Genomic DNA, 21,364 nt, shown 5'->3' with positions numbered 1-21,364 from the left:
CTTGTAGAGGCATGTTTGATGACTTGTTTAAAGTAAATAATGGTAATTTAGAATTGAAATGTTTTTAAGGTATTATTTGAAGATGTTGATGACATATGTGCTAACAGAGAAATATTTGACTGATTACAAATGATAAGGAAGGTCTGGTTCACCCGATTATCTAACAGCCGTTGTAAACCAGTCTAAAATAAACAACGAGATTTTATATACTAAAACACAAAAATACAATCACATAATTTCAGATGTGTACATTACTAATCATTTGATAATTTAATAAATGTTGGCCTATAGTCTATATTTCACCCAGAGGGGCACCTCAACCCATGTGGGCAAAGGGGCAGTTGCTTGGGCCACTGTAGCTACCCCCTGTGTACATGCTTGAAACCAAGTATACTACAGAGAAATTTCATGTCGGAGCAGGATTTGAGCGAACGCTTTTTTACCGGTGAGCGTGAGCGGTACTTGAGCGGAGCGTCTGATTGGGCCGTGAGCGGCTGAGCGGAGCGCTCGTGCATGGAGCGGGTTATTGAGCGGAGTGTCACACCGCTCCGCTTCACTCACATGCTCTGTTGCGTATTCACCTTATTGTGCTCCACGCTGCCGTGTTTTGTCTCTTAACCTTCGGTTTGCATTGAAGCTACTGAGAAGAATAGACCAAAATGGATTACTTGTGGGAGCACAGAAAATATTTTTCTCCAATAGTTGATGTTGTGAGTCTACATCACCCCTTAACTTAATGAAAAAGCCTAAATACCCAGGGTCGCCTGAGGTTAAAGGTGATATAATTTATTTATTTTTTTAAATACTTTCTTTTTTTCCCCAGCCTTCCCAAAAATAAGTGTTCAGTAGAAACCTGTTTTAAAACAGCCATTTTGTTTTTTAATTCCATTTAATGATGCTAGTAGCACAGAAATCACACTCATTACAAGCTTTTCAGTATTGATCTAATAGGTGCAAATAAAAAATGAAGGGTTGGCATTTTAATTATGTGGCATTCACACCAGTTTTATTAAACTTTTATCCATATATTAGAATGATTCTTGTTTCTTGATGGTTGCAAATGACTGGAATGGTTACTTATCCTAAATGAGCAACATATAACACTTATGAATTTGCAGCCATTAAAAAGACATGCATTATTATATTCAAGATTACTAAAAATGTAGGCCTACTTTTTCCTACTTAATGTCAGTTGTTGAATTATCTCATATATCAAGCTTATTACTTGAGATCATTGTAAATTTGGTCTCCCTCCAGAGCAAAAACTCTCCAAGAGAAGAAACTCCCAAATATGTTTTTATCTTCAACAATGCATCATGTATTAAAGGGTGGGCAGCAAGGCATGACATTGTTTGGTTCTTTGCACTAGTGGAATGTTAAACATGCACTTCACTGTTCAGTCCTTCTTCTTTATAAATAGTTCATAGCCATGACCTCCCCGTGGAAATATGCTGAATGTCATAGTAAAATCATTGTCCTTAGAGGGAAAACTGTATGCATGCTGCTGAGATAATGTTGATGAGAGCAGTTTAGCCCAGCTTTGGGCAGCAGATAAGGGATGTCAAGGCCATCTAAAACACTGGGAATTCAGTAGGCGATATTAGACCATGTTGTGAATGTAGAGTGATTCCAGACCTTCTATTTGGCCTTGTGAGTGTGCACAATGAAAAATGTAAAGCACTGGCTGACTGCTGGTGCCTCAAATGACGTGAGCATAGTCACCACAACATATGCATCCTTGAACCCTCATTCAGTAGTGCTAGTTCAAACTGCGTTGGAGCCAACGATACAATCAAAAAAGTGAGCATGACACAATTCTATTGTAAATCACGTAAATGAGTACAAATGCGAGTAAAGTTTATAAGTAAATCAAATTAAAAATTGCTCAGAATATTCCATTCATTGGTAAATGTTGTTTAACAGCAGGAATTCATCTGTATTTCATGCTTTCCCCCAACATTTCTTCACCCTTCTCTTGTTGTTATAGTTCAGTTATAGCAAATAATAACAAATGCTTATTAATAATAGGACACAAATGTTTCATACATACAGTACATTATGAGTAAAAAGTTCTAACACACGTACTCATTCTTAATTATTAAAATTTTTCACATGTTAGAATAATAGTACAGTCATCAAAACTGTACAATAACACAAATGGAAGTACAGTAGTGTGGTAATTCTGTAATCACTAAAAACATGTTAAAGGTAAAGTAGCCACCTTTTCTTTGATAAAATTATATATATATATATATATATATATACAAATTAACAAATTATACTTGTAAAGAAAAAAAAACACATAGGCACAATTTATATTTGGTTACAAACCTAATTTCAAGCATTTAAGCTTAAGCCTTTAGATCAAAAGGTTTTTAAGATCACAAGAAACAAATTCAGTCAGGTGTGTCCAAACTTTTCACTGGTACAATATATCATGCAGCCTTTATCTTTTAAAATATAAATAGAGGTCAGTCCTAAATCCCAATGAAAGCAATGGCTGTTCTGACATGTTCTGACTTCTCTACAAAGTCAGGCCATTGATTATTGTCTTTACAAATGAGAGAAATGCAATGGAGCTGCTGCATCTACTGAGAGCACAAGCACAGAGGCAATGCATCATCCACTCCCACTTTCCTTCAGTCATACAGAGAGAGTCAGGAAGAACTGCAGGCTCCTCTAGCTACCTGACAATACCCTGTTTATTATGGGCCCGAGGCTCCACAGACAGACTCAGACAGATAATGGAACTATCGATCCACAAAAACTAGGCTAAACTTATGCTGAATATACTATATTTGGGGAGGCAGAGAAGGGGGTTTGAGGAAGGAAATAAAAATAAGTCACAGTTCCATTATGTCAGAAATGTAATTCTGACATGCTGTGTTTTATTTTATTAAACTACCAAAAGAGTGATAAAATATCAGTACACATTTCTGAGACCTCTCCCAATGTCATGGCACATTTCACTTGATGTCAGAGTTTAAGAAGGAAATCATACTTTTTTTGTGTTGTTATAGTTCATAAACGATGATGTCATAAGCAGGCAACTGCTGTGAGATTTCCCATTACTTTGGCACCATCTAGTGGTTAATTAGCTAAAAACATTTTGCAAACAATATTATGTGCATCAACATTCATACAAATACTTTAGTATCTAGTGGCTTTTCTTTTTATTCAACTACTAACATGCTTTTGGAGCAATAATAAATAAAACAGAATATATATATATATATATATATATATATATATATATATATATATATATATATATATATATATATATATATATATACACACACACACACACACACACACAAACACACAGTTGAAATCAGAAGTTTACATACACCTTAGCCAAATACATTTAAACTCAGTTTTTCCACTATTCCTGACATTTTAAAGTCTTATGTCAGTTAGGACCACTACTTTATTTTAAGAATGTGAAATGTCAGAATAATAGTAGAAAGAATTATTTATTTCAGCTTTTATTTCTTTCATCACATTCCCAGTGGGTCAGAAGTGTATATACATTTTTTAACTTGGGTCAAACGTTTTGGGTAGCCTTCCACAAGCTTCTCACAATAAGTTGCTGGAATTTTGGCCCCTTCTTCCAGACAGAACTGGTGTAACTGAGTCAGGTTTGTAGGCCTCCTTGCTCGCACACGCTTTTTCGGTTCTGCCCAAAAATTTTCATCGGACTGAGGTCAGGGCTTTGTGATGGCCACTCCAATACCTCGACTTTGTTGTCCTTAAGCCATTTTGCCACAACTTTGGAACTTTGGTATGCTTGGGGTCACTGTCCATTTGGAAGACCCAATTGCGACTAAGCTTTAACTTGCTGGTTGATGTCTTGAGATGTTGCTTCAATATATCCACATCATTTTTCTTCATGAATCCATCTATTTTGTGAAGTGCACCAGTCCCTCCTGCAGCAAAGCACCCCCACAACATGATGCTGCCACCCCCATGCTTCACGGTTGGGATGGTGTTCTTCGGCTTGCAAGGCACACCATTTTTCCTCCAAACATAACGATGGTCATTATGGCCAATTTGTTTCATCAGACCAGAGGACATTTCTCCAAAAAGTAAGATCTTTGTCCCTATGTGCACTTGCAAACAGTAGTCTGGCTTTTTTATGGTGGTTTTGGAGCAGTGGATTCTTCCTTGCTGTGCAGCCTTTCAGGTTATGTCGATATAGGACTCATTTTACTGTGGATATAGATACTTGTCTACCTGTTTTCTCCAGCATCTACACAAGGCCCTTTGCTCTTGTTCTGGGATTGATTTGCACTTTTCGCACCAAACAACGTTTATCTCTAGGAGACAGAATGCATCTCCTTCCTGAGCGGTATGATGGCTGCGTAGTTCCATGGTGTTTATGCTTGCATACTATTGTTTGTACAGGTGAACGTGGTACCTTCAGGCATTTGGAAATTGCTCGCAAGAATGAACCAGACATGTGGAGGTCCACAAATTGTTTTTTTCTGAGGCTAATTTCTTTTGATTTTCCCATGAGGTCAAGCAAAGAGGCACTGAGTTTGAAGGTATGCATTAAAATTCATCCACAGGTACACCTTCAATTCTGTACACCTCTGATCAGAAGCTAATTGGCTAATTGCCTAAAGGCTTGACATCATTTTCTGGAATTTTCCAAGCTACTTAAAGGCACAGTTAACTTAGTGTATGTAAACTTCTGACCCACTGGAATTGTGATATAGTCAATTAAAAGTGAAACAATCTGTCTGTGAACAGTTGTTGGAAAAATTACTTGTATCATGCACAAAGTAGATGTCCTAAACGACTTGCCAAAACTATAGTTTGCTAATATGAAATCTGTGGAGTGGTTAAAAAATGAGATTTAATGACTTCAACCTAAGTGTATGTACACTTCTGACTTCAACTGTATATATATATATATATATATATATATATACACTACCGGTCAAAATTTTTGAAACACTCATTCTTTATTATATATATATATTTTTTTCACATTTTAGAATAATAGTCAAGTCATCAAAACTATGGAATAACATAAATGGAACTATGGGAATTATGTTGTGACAAAACAAAATCCAAAATAAATCGAATCTGTGTTATATTTTAGCATCTTCAAAGTAGTCACCCTTTGCCTAGAATTTGCAGACATGTACTCTTGACATTTTCTCAACCAACTTCTTGAGGTATCACCCTGGGATGAATTTTAAACAGTATTGAAGGAGTTCCCATCTATGTTGGGCATTTATTGGCTGCTTTTCTTTATTATCTGGTCCAAGTCATCAATTTCAAAAACATTTTTTTAAATTACATTTTAGTTTTATAATGAAATAAATGAATATGGTGGCACAATTATATTTTTGTCTACAAAACTAATTTCAAACATTTAAGCATACGCCTTCAGATCAAAAGATTTTTAAGATCATGAGAAACATTTCAGTCAAGTGTTTCAGAACTTTTGACCGGTAGTGTGTGTGTATATATATATATATAAAGGCTTATGCTTAAACACACACACACACACACACACACACGGCCCCTAGTCTTGAAACTGACAGGTCAAAAACTTAAGAGACAGATAGCCTCTTTCTCTCTCCCTCTCCCTCTGTATATTATTATTATTAACAGTTTTATGAAGATACATGCAGAAATTTACTCGAGACAATGGAGCTTGTAGAAAATCAATAAATAAATGTGGTGGTTTGTACACCATCAATCAGTCTAGATGTCTCATGTCTGAGTCAGAATTATTATTTTTAATCAATAACAGTTTTAAAATAACAGCTGTACAGCCACAAAGACTACCAATAATTCATTATACTTTATAGGATTGATTGTGTGCTTTTAAGGATTACCCATATATAATTATGAAACATGCTTTCATAGAGTTATAATGCAGATAGTAGTTGAAGTTCTTCATGTGCTGATATCATCTGTTATTCACTAATGTTGGCATTAGCAGCTTTGGTGCTGTGTCGTTCATTGTGACTGTCTGTATATTTGTAAAATAATGTGCTTTCTCAGAAGGCTGTGATGCTTGATATAAATAGGTCTGGAGTAAGAAACGGTTATAATATTTTTTTATTAACAATAAAAAAACATTTGCATTGGAAAAAAATGTGACAACTTGAATAGAATTAATTATTTTTCTGTATTTATTTGCCATTTGAAGCATCAAGGGAAACATGAGTAACTGAATGCCATCAGTGCCATTGAAATGATTTGTTCTTTATTTTATTTCTCTCTCTCTCTCTCTCTCTCTCTCTCTCTCTCTCTCTCTCTCTCCATAGGCACTACAGGAGAAAAGGACAGATCAGCTCTGAGCCATGAGGCTTTCCTGCTTATGGCAAACTCCCAGAATGACATGGAGGATTGGGTCAAAGCCATCAGACGGGTCATCTGGGCTCCTTTTGGAGGAGGTAACCTATTTACCTGATTGACACTCTCAAATAAGGACAATCAATAGGCATTAGCCTCTCTCTTATTGGGCAACACAGTCTCCTGATTTCCTCTACAAAAAGAGAAACAGTTTAGTTGTTTTTATAACAATGAAACTGACAAGCATGTCTGGTTTTCCATTCTCACCTTGTTTGAGTTGAGTGATCTATATCTGGCACAGATCTTAGATCATATGCTGCATGGCTTATAGAAAGGCCTGTATAGATATGCATGCACACTAAAATAACAACAGCACTTGCAGTGTTCAGATGACGAATTGTCTGCATCTTTAGGCATTGTGTTACAGTCTTTAATTAACCTGGATTATTTCAGGACAGTTAATAATAATTTTAGTGATATTACATATTCACCACAGGCAGCATTTATTATTTATCCCAGACAGAATGATGTGCTGGGGATAGCATTGAGAACAACAATAGGACTCTTCAATCTTGCCCTTAATCTTTGTAAATCTTACCTCACAAGAGCAGTGAGCAGTCAAGCTTGATGCACTTGCAAATGTGGCTCAATCTATTAATAGGTTAAATGTAAATTAGTACAACTGATATATTTGAGTAAATCTCACAAAACCTTTCCAGAACATGCCCAGGACTCTGACAATTTCACCCCAAAATCACAAGAAAAAACAAAAATAAATTATATTTTTCGTAAAGAAAATGTATTGTATTACTACATTACAATAAAAATGTTATTGTAATTATTGTTAATTATTGTAAATACTTTTTCTTATTAAATTAAAAATAGAGGCAATACAAAAAAATACTAACAATACATAAATACTTTACATTGAACAAATACATTTATTTATTTTTTTATTTTTTAGCATTACAGTAATGAGAATTGGGACAAAATGTGTTTATTTGTTATGAACGTAGTGTCATAATGCAAAACACATGTAATGGTTTATTATAAATACTTTACCATTTAAAAAATCATGAAAAAAAATTTGCAATGCACAAAAACATTTTTAATTATCTATTTTACAATTTTGTTTTTATTTATTTATTATTTATTTATTTGCATTGCATTGCAGTAATGAGAACTGGGAGGAAATGTGCTTAACTGTCATGAGAATAATGTCATAATGCAAAAAATGAATGGTCTATTGTAAATACAATTACAATTTATTTGCATTATGGAAATAAGGATTGGTTAAAGAAATTTTCTTAATTATCATGAAAATAATGTAATTTTGCAAAAAACAAAGAAATGTAAAAAAAAAAAAATAATTTAAATTTAAAAATTAAAAATAAATATTTTTATACATTTTTTCTTTTGATTTTGGGGTGAAGTGCGACCTGGACATGTTCTTAAATGAGATTCACAAATTTATGTTGCATATATTAATGTTTTTGGGGAGGTAAAGCAAGACTATGAAGTGGAAGATGGTCTCTGTCACTCACTTTATTTGTTCTACATTAACTTATTACCGTGAAAAGAACAGTATATTCAGACACACAAACATGCTGCAGTGCCAACCTGTGGCCCTACAGCTTAGAGTTATTTTACACTGACCAGACCAATCACAAGCAATATGATACTTCTCTGTGTAATCACTTACGGCTCACTGTCCAACATTCTCTCCACGCTCTGAGGCTGGATTACCATCACAATGAAAGAGGACAAAAACAGGTGTGACTATGCTGACCGGCTGAATATACCTCTCACACACTCACACAATACAGTACACACTGTGTCTGAAGCCAGCAGGGATCTGTCATACGTCTCATGCCTGAAGTTAGAAGTATACTGCTGTGCAACTCTTGTCTATTTGCTCATCATGGCTTGTGTGTGCTCACTGGAGAACGTAGCGTACAAGGCAGAACCAGTACATTGCAAGGTATTTGCCTGCATGCCCAAACACAGTCCAGAAAAATTAGGAGATTCTGACATTTACTGAATGTTGTGGGATTTGTGTTTTTTGTTTTGTTAAACTTAAAATGCATGTTATGAATGAGATCTTTGGCTATATAACTGTTCCTGAATTTTATCTGGTGTTTATTTTATCGTAGGTATCTTTGGTCAGCGCCTAGAAGACACTGTACAATATGAGAGGAAGTTTGGGCTCCGGCTGGCCCCTCTGCTAGTGGAGCAGTGTGTGGATTTCATACGGGAGCAGGGTCTGAAAGAGGAGGGTCTCTTTAGGATGCCAGGACAGGCCAACCTTGTCAAGGAACTCCAGGATGCTTTTGACTGTGGGGACAAACCTCTGTTTGACAGGTAAGAGAAGAGCAAGATGTCCACTGCTTTCACTGGAAGGTCATAATACATAAGTCAAGTCAAATCAAGTCATTTTTATTTGTGTAGCATTTTCACAACACATCAATTCAAAGCAGCTTAACAGAAAATGAAGCTGTAACAGAAAATGATGCTGTAATGTCCTAAAGTCCTCATTGAGCAGTTTAAATGAAAAACGTGATTAAAAATTATGTGTAATACAAGTCATGTTTTAACTGAGTAAACTGAGTAGATGTTGGTGGGCAATATATAAAACTAAAGGGTATTTATAGTATATACAGGTGCATCTCAATAAATTAGAATGTCGTGGAAAAGTTCATTTATTTCAGTAATTCAACTCAAATTGTGAAACTCGTGTATTAAATAAATTCAATGCACACAGACTGAAGTAGTTTAAGTCTTTGGTTCTTTTAATTGTGATGATTTTGGCTCACATTTAACAAAAACCCACCAATTCACTATCTCAAAAAATTAGAATACATCATAAGACCAATAAAAAAAAAAACATTTTTAATGAACTGTTGGCCTTCAGGAAAGTATGTTCATTTACTGTATATGTACTCAATACTTGGTAGGAGCTCCTTTTTGCTTTAATTACTGCCTCAATTCGGCGTGGCATGGAGGTGATCAGTTTGTGGCACTGCTGAGGTGGTATGGAAGCCCAGGTTTCTTTGACAGTGGCCTTCAGCTCATTTGCATTTTTTGGTCTCTTGTTTCTCATTTTCCTCTTGACAATACCCCATAGATTCTCTGTGGGGTTCAGGTCTGGCGAGTTTGCTGGCCAGTCAAGCACACCAACACCATGGTCATTTAACCAACTTTTGGTGCTTTTGGCAGTGTGGGCAGGTGCCAAATCCTGCTGGAAAATGAAATCAGCATCTTTAAAAAGCTGGTCAGCAGAAGGAAGCATGAAGTGCTCCAAAATTTCTTGGTAAACGGGTGCAGTGACTTTGGTTTTCAAAAAACACAATGGACCAACACCAGCAGATGACATTGCACCCCAAATCATCACAGACTGTGGAAACTTAACACTGGACTTCAAGCAACTTGGGCTATGAGCTTCTCCACCCTTCCTCCAGACTCTAGGACCTTGGTTTCCAAATGAAATACAAAACTTGCTCTCATCTGAAAAGAGGACTTTGGACCACTGGGCAACAGTCCAGTTCTTCTTCTCCTTAGCCCAGGTAAGACGCCTCTGACGTTGTCTGTGGTTCAGGAGTGGCTTAACAAGAGGAATACGACAACTGTAGCCAAATTCCTTGACACGTCTGTGTGTGGTGGCTCTTGATGCCTTGACCCCAGCCTCAGTCCATTCCTTGTGAAGTTCACCCAAATTCTTGAATCGATTTTGCTTGACAATCCTCATAAGGCTGCAGTTCTCTCGGTTGGTTGTGCATCTTTTTCTTCCACACTTTTTCCTTCCACTCAACTTTCTGTTAACATGCTTGGATACAGCACTCTGTGAACAGCCAGCTTCTTTGGCAATGAATGTTTGTGGCTTACCCTCCTTGTGAAGGGTGTCAATGATTGTCTTCTGGACAACTGTCAGATCAGCAGTCTTCCCCATGATTGTGTAGCCTAGTGAACCAAACTGAGAGACCATTTTGAAGGCTCAGGAAACCTTTGCAGGTGTTTTGAGTTGATTAGCTGATTGGCATGTCACCATATTCTAATTTGTTGAAATAGTGAATTGGTGGGTTTTTGTTAAATGTGAGCCAAAATCATCACAGTTAAAAGAACCAAAGACTTAAACTACTTCAGTCTGTGTGCACTGAATTTATTTAATACACGAGTTTCACAATTTGAGCTGAATTACTGAAATAAATGAACTTTTCCATGACATTCTAATTTATTGAGATGCACCTGTATATATATATATATATATATATGAACCTTCAATGTTATAGAAATTATTAAAAAAAATTTAAATTATTTTATTAAACCACCAATAAGGCACATAAAGTATGATTCTCTCCTGCTGAAAAAAAAACTGTGTAGACCAGCATGAGTTTCCATATTGATCAAGGCTGGTTTATTCTTGTTATTTCTGGTTTGGTGCTTGTAAACCTGGTGGACTAGCTTAACAATGCTTAATCAGCTTAAACAACCAGTACAGTCTTTCTGATTAAGCTAAAGCAGGGGTCGGGAACCTTTTTTCACTAAGGAACCTTGATGCATTTTTTTGAAAGAGCCATAGCACAAACGAATAATTTTTTTCAAAGTTTTTCGATAAAATAAAATGTTTATATTGCCCATAGACTACTCAAAAACAAACAAATATGCAAAAATGAATTGGAATTGAGTACATGTGTTTATGCAGGCCTCCATAAAATTACTTCATTTTACAATTGTTCATGAAAAATGTAACTTCCTTTTTGGGCTGTGCGACATGCAAAAAATTATTTTAAAATATCGCGATATCCGATTATATGGTCAAACCCCTGCCAAGGGTCGGTGAATATTTTTGCTTTATTGATTTGGCTTTAAAAATTAAATTAATTTATTGAAACACGAAAAGCTTAAAAGACATTTCTAAATTCAAATAGCACTTCAAACGAAACGAAAAAAGCAATTAAAATAACGAAGTGATTAAAAAATCTTATATATAACCACCTCTCCAAATCCAAACATTTACCATCTCTAACGGCCCATTTGCCATCATGCAAGCATCTGTCAATTACAACAAGTGAAAAATTACTAATAGCATACAAATCAAGAACTAAAGACAATTATAAATGTAAAGATAATTATAATAATCATCATAATAAATAAGCCTAATAAATTCCCTTGTGTTCCCAAATCATTTGTGTTCTTATCGAATGTGTTTGTATTGTGTTTTGGTAACAGTTTATGCTGCCTAAAGAAAAGAAAATAGAACTCAATTTTAGGTTCAAGGTGAACATGTCTTGTATTACTTTATGATTTAATCACTTACGTGTTTGTTTCTTTAATACAAAGATACCTGTATATATTACTGAACCTGCAGTGTTGCGTTCACAATGTGTAAGAGCGAACTGCTCCGCGGAAATAAAGCAAACTAAACTCTCAGCACCTCACGAGATGATCGGAGATCATTTGCAGCATTCTCATAGACAACACTCCAACATTATAGGAGTGAAAACTCTTTACATGTGCTTGTTCCACGAGACAGTCTTGTGCTGCACGTCTCTGAACAAACAGCGAATCAGACACTAGCATCGATGGTTTTTCTTTTGTCTGTTCTTAAAAATATAACAAAGTGTGTTTCTTCAAGCGCGTCTTTTTGACTAACAGCATTTCTTGTCATGTGTCACTCTGAGATGTCTTACAGGTCGCCCACCTGTTGCGGGTAGATGAGCAGAATTACTCACGCATGTAATACCTGCATTTGGACGAGGAGCTTGCGAACTGGATTGAGCCTCGTTGCATTTGGCGGGTGGCGGGTGCTATCTCACACCCTGGGCACACATAAAAAAATAATGAACGTTCATAAAATCGCTCGTAGAAAATGCTCTTAACAGCTAAGATCAGTAGTTACTGGGAAACGATGCCCAGAACTCTATGCATGTGCATGTCTTGGAGAAGCGCTTTCATTGCACTCGTGAAAAGCAGAGCTCACTGCGCACACAAATCATATCAGATGCACATCGGTGGCTTTTCTTTCGTCTGTTCTTCAAAATATAATCACTTTTCGTCAAACGTGCGTCTTTGTGTCTAATTTCTTGTAATATATCACTCCTTACAGGTCGCCTTCCACAGAGGCTGGTGGAAGCAAAATACTCTGCATGAAAAACCCGCATTTGGCGGGTGTTAATTTCAAACCTTGTTCACCAGGAGTAGGCTGTATGACAAATTCGGGAGAAAGGAAATCAAAACAGTGTCAATGACTTCAAGCTTTGCAATCGCACCCACACTTTCTGCAGGAAAATTATCTCTAGAAAGTTTTAAATGATCATGTGTTGGTGAATGGTGAGACACCCAGCGAGCCACTTGAGCCATAGGTTCCCAACCCCTGGGCTAAATTATTGCTGGTTAAGACAGTTATGAAGATTGGTGGGAACACCAGCACAATGTTCCAGCATCAAAAAAACAACGTAGCCTAGTTACAAGCAATGCTGGTCTTTTCAGTAGGGTCTGCGCTGATCCCAGTCTACCAGCTCTTGTCTAGTCACAATTAAATTGATGAATTTCTGAATCCCTCTGACCTGTGTGTGACCTCTTGCAGTAACACTGATGTTCACACAGTGGCGTCCCTCCTGAAGCTTTACCTCAGAGAGTTACCTGAGCCTGTGATCCCCTTCAACAAGTATGAGGACTTTCTAACCTGTGCGCAGCTTCTGCTAAAAGATGAAGAAGTGGTGAGTCTGCTTATTTGTTTGTGTTTTTGTAAGAGGTCTCAGAAGTTTCCCTGATCCAGTTTCTTATTTCACAAGAACAGTTGGAATTAAACTATGATTGTTTCATAGAAAGTTTGCTGCACTATTTTTTCCACCACAAATCTTGTTTTCTGGATTTCTTATGTGGCATGTGTCTTCTAAAGGGACTCTGTGAGCTTGTGAAGCAGGTGAACACTCTTCCTCAGGCTAATTATAATTTGTTAAAGTACATTTGCAAGTAAGTGAATAAATAGCATCCCATTCAGCTTTCTTTGTGATGTTTACAATTCCTTTACTGATTTTGATTGAATGATAAATGAATGTATGATGTATTATTTGCATGTTTTCATTTAGATTCTTAGATGAGGTGCAGTCACACTCGAATGAGAACAAGATGAGTGTTCAGAATCTTGCAACAGTTTTTGGACCAAACATCCTTAGGCCTAAAGTGGAGGACCCTGTTTCAATGATGGAAGGTAAGAACATGCATGATATCACAAGAGTGGACCTTGCAATAGTTACAACTAGAACCTGATATCTAATACTAGACATTTAAAGGGGTCATAGCATGCCTTTTTTTTATTATTTTAAAATGTTCCTTGAGGTTCACTTATAATATTATTACATTTTTTGCACAAAAAACAGTAATATATTTGTTTAACATGATGATTTTTCACTCTCATTCTGACCCTCTGCCAGAAATGTTCGGTTTTGGTGCTGCTTGTCCTTTAAGACTTAACAGTAAATGCCCACTGATATGTTGTTGTGGAGGTGGTCAGATGCACGTCTACCACGGTGTGACATCACAATATGGAGGAAGTAGAGTCATTTTGGCATTTTGGCAGTTTCAACAAATGCTCTTTTTGCAGTGAGAAGGAAGTTTTGAGTTCTGAAACTTACAGTATGTTTTTATAAATCAATGACCTCTTATATGTCAAAAGATCAAGACAATTTTTATTTCTCATGTCATGACCCCTTTAAAGGGATAGTTCACCCAAAAATGAAATTCTCTAATCATTTACTCACCCTCATGTCATCCCAGTTGTGTATGAATTTCTGTCTTCAGCAGAACACAAACAAAGATTTTTAGAAAATATCAGACATGTGTAGCTCCAAAAATCGCATAAAGGAAAAACAAAAGTAATCCATATGACTCCAGTGGTTAAATCAATGTCTTCAGAAGCTATATGATAGACGTGGAGAAACAGATAACAATGTAAGTCCTTTTTTGCTCTAAATCTCCACTTTCACTTTCACTTTTAACAAGTAAAAATGTGGTGCCTGTTTAGTTTTACTTTCACAAATGAAAGTTATAATGAAAGTGGAGATTTAGAGTAGAAAAATTACTCAAATATTGATCTGTTTCTCGTCCACACCTATCATATCACTTCTGAAGAAATGGATTTAACCACTGGAGTCATATGGATCACTTTTATCTTTCCTTTATGTGATTTTTGGAGCTACAAATGTCTGATCACCATTCACTTGCATTGTAAGGACCTACAGAGATGAAATGTTCTTGTAAAAATCTTTGTTTGTGTTCTGCTGAAGAAAGAAAGTCATACATATCTGGTATGGCATGAAAGTGAGTAAATAATGAGAGAATTTTCATTTTGGGTGAAATGTCCCTATAACATTTAAAAGTGCAACAAATCATATAGTATAACAGTGGTTTCAGTTGGTGGGTCATGGCTCAAAAATGAACAGCAGAGAAAAAACAAAGTGAAATCAAAATAATAAAATGCAACTAACTGTATATAGCAACTAAATAGTCTTATCAACTTTAAAAAGTAAAGTAGAAAATGCCTCCCATATCTTTTATTGTTTATGTCAAAAGCTGTGCGTCCAGTTAAACTTGAAGGTTTTTGGTGCAAATTCATCTGTTACTCAGGCCAAATTAGACATATGCCAACATGTACTAGTTGCAAGACTTCCTTGAAAACCATGAGCGAAACCATCAAAATTCAAGAGATACATAGAAACCAATTATTCAAACATTAAAGACAATGTAAAACAAAACAAAAAATCAATTTTCTTTATTAGTCATAATTTTGTTGGGCCCAGTTAATTGCAATATTAATACATTTCAACATTTTGTTAACTTATTTGTTGGGTCTTATTTGTTAACTTAATTTTGGTACTGTGTTGGGTCATCACTTGAAGTCTAATTTAAAATCTGATTTGAGAACCTCTCGTCTTGTCAGGAACCTCTCAGGTCCAGCACTTGATGACCTTGTTGATCAGTGAACATGAGAGGCTGTACGTTGGGACTGAGGGAGATGTTTCCTCTGAGCAGACAGGAAGCTGTCCTCGGGGCATGGTGGAGTGGATCTCGGAGGAGGAGACTTTGAACTGCCCATCACCAGCTCAGACCTCCCAAATGGTAGAGTGTGTGTCTGGCAGTGTCACATCTTTGAATATCAATGCAGGTGCCCTGACCACTGCCAAAGTGACACCTCAGGGAAAATCTGGGTTGAGCCCCAGCAAGCAAGCAAAATCTCTTCCCTCCTGGAAATACTCCTTCAAGAGTGGAGGGGTTCGTGCTCAGCCCGCAAAAATTGGGGGCTCGTCTTTGGACGTATCCAGCCTGCCCAGCACTGGTAACTGGTTAATGAACGGGCTTTCTTCTCTGCGTAGTCATCGTCGTACATCTTCAGGAGAACGTATGGGCAAGGATTCAGCTCTGTCACACCGTCTGTCCACTTATGACAACGTGACCTCATCTAGTCTCAGCGTGCCCAGTGTTGCAAGCACACCCTGGTCCACGTCCTCCTGTGAGATCTTAGTGGCGGACTCGGTGGGCAGCGACCCCTCAGAATTGAACTCTATGAACGCCGAGTGGTCAGTTGGAGGGTCTGTTCAAGGGCAGGGGGAGGACAGGAGTTCAGAGGTCACAGACAGCAGTGAAGCACTGGGAATGTGTGTGAGCAGTGCAGGTTGCAGTGAGAATGGGTATCTAGAAGATGTGGCGAACATCACAGGAGATACTGAAAATAGCACGACAGCACTTAACAGCCTGGTAACAGAGCTAAAAGATGAGTTGAAAAAGCAGAAGATCAACTATGAATCACGATTACTAAAGTAAGTTTGAAAGCCACAGTCAATTAATAATATAAGGGAGACAAGACTAGCTGTCCACAGGGAAGATTTGGAATCAAAAATCCAATTGCGCAATTATGTGTTTTCATTAGCAGAGGTTTTTTATGTTGGTTTCAACACCTAGTTAAAAACCCTCTTAAACAAAAATGACCTTTGTGAAATCCATTCTTCAAAGTACATTTTTACTAGCATCTTTTTTTGTAATACTTTAGCTATTGGGTAAACAAGCGAACATGATCAAACCCCACTGACACATTAAGGCAAGGGTCATCTATATTATGAAGGCAGACTTTTACAAAATGGTTTTAATGTGTTCTTAGGACAAAGATATTTTTCATGAAAGTCAGGTTGTGCAAGTTGTCACTTTTTTATCGGTGCAGGTTGTGTGTCATAAATTTATATCAATTATATTATTTGCAGGCCAAAAATGTTTTGATATTTTTGTACATTACCTTTTCCATTTTTGTTGTTTCATGAATCGTTTTGAGCCTCATATACTGTATATATATATATATATATATATATATATATATATATATATATATATCACACACACACACACACACACACACACACACACATGTATATAAATATACGTGCCCTTGCCCCTTTCATTCACAAATCTAAAGGTGCCCTTTTAAGCGAAATGATGACATCTAATATTAATATGCGGTAATTGCAGTTATACGGGGGTTAGTATATACATATATAAATATATATGCACTGGCGGCAAAAAGTTTGGAATAATGCACAGATTTTGCTCTTATGGAAAGAAATTGTTACTTTTATTCACCAAAGTGGCATTCAACTGATCACAATATATAGTCAGGACATTAATAACATGAAAAATTACTATTACAATTTGAAATTAAACTACTTCAAAGAGTACTCATCAAAAAATCCTCCATGTGCAGCAGTGACAGCTTTGCAGATCCTTGGCATTCTAGCTGTCAGTTTGTCCAGATTCTCAGGTGACATTTCACCCCACGCTTCCTGTAGCACTTGCTATATATGTGGCTGTCTTGTCGGGCAATTCTCACGCACCTTACAGTCTAGCTGATCCCACAAAAGCTCAATGGGGTTAAGATCCATAACACTCTTTTCCAATTATCTGTTGTCCAATGTCTGTGTTTTTTTGCCCACTCTAACCTTTTCTTTTTGTTTTTCTGTTTCAAAAGTGGCTTTTTCTTTGCAATTCTTCCCATAAGGCCTGCACCCCGAGTCTTCTCTTTACTGTTGTACATGAAACTGGTGTTGAGCGGGTAGAATTCAATGAAGCTGTCAGCTGAGGACATGTGAGGCATCTATTTCTCAAACTACAGACTCTGATGTACTTATCCTCTTGTTTAGTTGTACATCTGGCCTTCCACATCTCTTTCTGTCCTTGTTAGAGTCAGTTGTCCTTTGTCTTTGAAGACTGTAGTGTACACCTTTGGATGAAATCTTCAGTTTCAATTTCAAATATTGTATAGCCTTCATTCCTCAAAACAATGATTGACTGACGAGTTTCTAGAGAAAGCTGTTTCTTTTTTGCCATTTTTGACCTAATATTGATCTTAAGACATGCCAGTCTATTGCATACTGTGGCAACTCAAAAACAAACACAAAGACAATGTTAAGCTTCATTTAATGAACCAAATAGCTTTCAACTGTGTTTGATATAATGGCAAGTGATTTTCTAGTACCAAATTAGCAATTTAGCATGATTACTCAAGGATAAGGTGTTGGAATGATGGCTGCTGGAAATGGGGCCTGTCTAGATTTGATCAAAAATGATATTTTTCAAATAGTGATGGTGCTGTTTTTACATCAGTAATGTCCTGACTATTTTTTGTGATCAGTTGAATGCTACTTTGGTGAATAAAAGTACCAATTTCCTTCCGAAACAGCAAAATCTGTACATTATTCCAAACTTTTGGCTGCCAGTGTATGCATGTGTGTGTGTGTGTATATATATATATATATATATATATATATATATATATATATATATATATATATATATATATATATATATATACACACACACACACACACATTGTATTCTTTTATTTATTTAAACCTGGAAATAAACAAAACTTGTGATGTAAAATGAAGATAAATATTTAAGATTCTGCAATATATCTAGGTCACTAATCAAATGTAAACAAATTTTTATGACATTGACCATGTTATCTCCTTTGTACTAACTGTCAGATTTCCTTGCTTCCATTGAAGCATCCTGGCATAACATGGATCCTTAAAGTTTTTTACAAACTTGTGGATTCCATGCCAGCTCGAGTGCATGCTGTCATTAAAACAATAAAGCGATTCTTAAATTCATGTACATTTTTCAGTTAAACTTTCCCTCAAATTTTTATGATGAAATAAATTTGAAAAACAAATGTATTAAATTATAAAAATGCAAACTAAAAGCATTTTCACTTAGACTTTTGGACCCTAATGTATTTATAATTAATTTTCATAGAGCAAAGTTTACTTGAACAAGGCAGCTTAGAGAGAGATTTTGTAATCTAATTACATTTTTAAATTGTTATTAATTACATGGTTTTTAATGTAATTTATTATTTCAACTTCCTTTGCATTCCCTGCAATCTAATTCTGTTGTAATACATGTAAATGTGATTTATAATATATATAATTTATTCTTCTAAGGCTTGAGGAATCATGCATAGCTCTGCATATCCAGATGGAGAGACTAGAGGAGGAGTTAGACCAGGAGAAGAAAAAGTATTGCATGTTGGAAATTAAACTTCGCAACTCTCAGCGGGCCCATGAGGATGCAGAGAATCGGAACCGTTTACTTCAACGCGAGATGGAGGAGTTCTTCTCCACTTTGGGAGATCTAACCTTGGGAACAAGGACAAGCAAAAATTGACTGGCCCTCTGATGGTACAGTTCTCCTTATTTAACACTGAGAGACTGTTGTAGATAGAAATAGAATTTTGAAATCTCTTTGCTCATGCATCATGAGTTTTCAGAGGTAATTTTGTGCTGTTTTGTTACAGCTATTATCATGTGTCGCAGTTCTTTCCTACAGAAGCCCTGAACCACAAGGTAAAAAAAAAAATTTACTAGGTGAATTTTTTTTAGTGCCTTCCTGAGCCTATATCCTATGAATTATTTTCTCTGAAAAAAATAGTTTTTTTTCTCTGAACCTTTTTCTCTCTGAATTCTTTTTCCTCAAAAGGCAACACATGAAAACTTGGTTCGACTCGACTCTGCTCGCTTTACTTTTCTGAGCTTGCTTTTCCACTGCAGTTTAGTGCCGCCTCAACGTGGGGGGGATTATAGGCTGATCGTCATAGTTGCGCCGCCTCTACTGCCGTGACATCATCTTAAACGCGACACAAACATTACTGACCATAAACAATAACACGACCGCTAGCTGTTAGCTACTAGCTCATTGTGCTGCATAAAGCAGTTGTTGCATTGTGATTTTACACAAGTGTAACAGTTAAATTGGCCTGGTTGTTTTAGAAGCAAGCTTTCCAGTAGCTGGTCAACTAAATAAAGTGAAGGTTTCAAGCAGAATATAGAGTTAACATAACAAAACGTACTATCCTCCATCGTGGACTCCAACATCACCAAGTCCAGGGCACTCTCCCTCCATTGCTCGCCGGTCTATTGTCCATTTGGTCGAACCACTTCCACTTTCTTCTGTTTGAACCACTCTGGCTGTTGTGGTCCTTGATGGTTCTGTAGTCACTTAAGTTTTCTTAACTTTTCCCAACACTGTTGGTAGGTCAGGTGGTAGCCGTGTGTGGCCAACAGCTGAGACACTTCCTGAAAGAATTTTCCGTTTCGCATTGTTCCACAGTGTGGTTTTGCGCACAAATGATATTGCTGTCATTGTTGCTAACTTTAAAACTAGTGGGTTGATGTCCCGTGTCGCAAATCTAGTGACGCTGGTAGTGTCGATTCTCTCTGACCAGTCAGTGATCTGCAGGGATTTGACATCATATTTAGTATCGGCTCGGCTCGCTTGGAAACTCGACCGAGGTGGTACTAAAAAAAGTATCAGGTACCAGGTACTATCCACAGTGGAAAACCCCCCAAAAAGTGAGCAGAGTCGAGTCGAGCTGTACCATGCAGTGGAAAGACCCATAAGACACCTAAAAAAAAAAAAAAATCACCTTGTGAATTTTTTTCACCTTGCGGTTCAGGGCTTCCGTACTTTCTCTTTGATCTTCAGTCTTAAGTTTATTGTACGGTTCAATTATTGGCAGTCATTACATTAATAACATGCACAGTTAATACCGAAGCATGACCTTCCTGATCAGCGTGTTTGAAATATTTGCCCTTCAAAAAGGCAGGTGATTACAATGGCAATTAATTTTCATGCATGTTATGAAATAAATCCTGCTGAATTGTCTCTTGAGGTGCTTGAAGTTCTCCAAATCCTTTTTTTTTTTTTTTGGTCTATATAATTTAATACTTGTAATTATTTACAAGCTGCATCATATCACACTGTGCCTGACACTACCAAATGCAGACAATGGCAAGTCATTGATGGCTCATTTAGATAGACTGTTACACGATCAGACTAAACAGACACATCTTTTTAGCTTATCCCTTTATTGTAAGTAAAAATGCACTATGGAATTGTTTTTTGTTTTTTTCCTGTATTAGATAAGGTGACATTGTAGCCATATGTCAAAACTTGTCCAAAGTTATTAAAAAACTTTTAAATCATCAGGATAAGATTATTTCAGCTGCAAGATTGCCAAGTCTAGTATTTACTTAAGCTTATTAATGTAAACCTAGAACTATTTCTCAGGTGGTGTTTTTCAAAACACTCAATAAGTGTCTTTATATAAAAAAAGATGATAGAACTAAGGCTGACATATACAGTACTTGAATGTGTTAGTATAAAGTTTTTTTTTTTAAGTGTGCACATATGTTTTTGCGGTCCTTTTTTTATGTTTATTGATTCTTGTATGCAGAAAGTGCCAAAATAGAGGTCCTAAGGAAATGGGCACTGAAATGATTTCATTTAAAATGAAAACTGATTAGCGTCAATTAAATAAATTTACCATTGTCAACAAAGCTGTGCAATGTAGTGACTATGATGAGTGACCTACAACTAAATATTATACTGACTAATAACACATTGCTGTGGAAATTATGTTCTGTATAAAGTTTTTAAAAAATAGAGAAAGCAAAAAATTTCCATTGTCAAATAAAATATAATATGTGAATAACTTTTGGGA

At 36.4% G+C, this 21,364-nt stretch overlaps 1 protein-coding gene across 4 annotated transcripts in view; it reads left to right on the top strand.

Annotated features, from left to right (window-relative positions):
- Nucleotides 1-21,359, top strand: part of arhgap22 (Rho GTPase activating protein 22) — a 50,763-nt gene extending 29,404 nt beyond the window's left edge. The window contains exons 4-10 of one of the 4 annotated variants that reach the window (XM_051648223.1): nucleotides 6,291-6,419; nucleotides 8,472-8,679; nucleotides 12,902-13,034; nucleotides 13,217-13,290; nucleotides 13,407-13,528; nucleotides 15,257-16,133; nucleotides 18,807-21,359. In XM_051648223.1, the coding sequence (XP_051504183.1) occupies nucleotides 6,291-6,419; nucleotides 8,472-8,679; nucleotides 12,902-13,034; nucleotides 13,217-13,290; nucleotides 13,407-13,528; nucleotides 15,257-16,133; nucleotides 18,807-19,029 (1,766 nt within the window). In that variant the 3' untranslated portion in view covers nucleotides 19,030-21,359. Of the gene's footprint in view, nucleotides 1-6,290; nucleotides 6,420-7,722; nucleotides 8,300-8,471; nucleotides 8,680-12,901; nucleotides 13,035-13,216; nucleotides 13,291-13,406; nucleotides 13,529-15,256; nucleotides 16,134-18,806 lie in introns of those variants that run through there. The other 3 variants (XM_051648224.1, XM_051648225.1, XM_051648226.1) reach the window with 3 other exon arrangements.
- The last annotated feature ends 5 nt before the right edge of the window (nucleotides 21,360-21,364 follow it).

Source organism: Myxocyprinus asiaticus, chromosome 21, assembly GCF_019703515.2.
Source record: "Myxocyprinus asiaticus isolate MX2 ecotype Aquarium Trade chromosome 21, UBuf_Myxa_2, whole genome shotgun sequence".
NCBI lineage: Eukaryota > Metazoa > Chordata > Actinopteri > Cypriniformes > Catostomidae > Myxocyprinus > Myxocyprinus asiaticus.
Note: the sequence above shows the minus strand (reverse complement) of the source record. Positions and strands in the feature narration are given on the sequence as shown.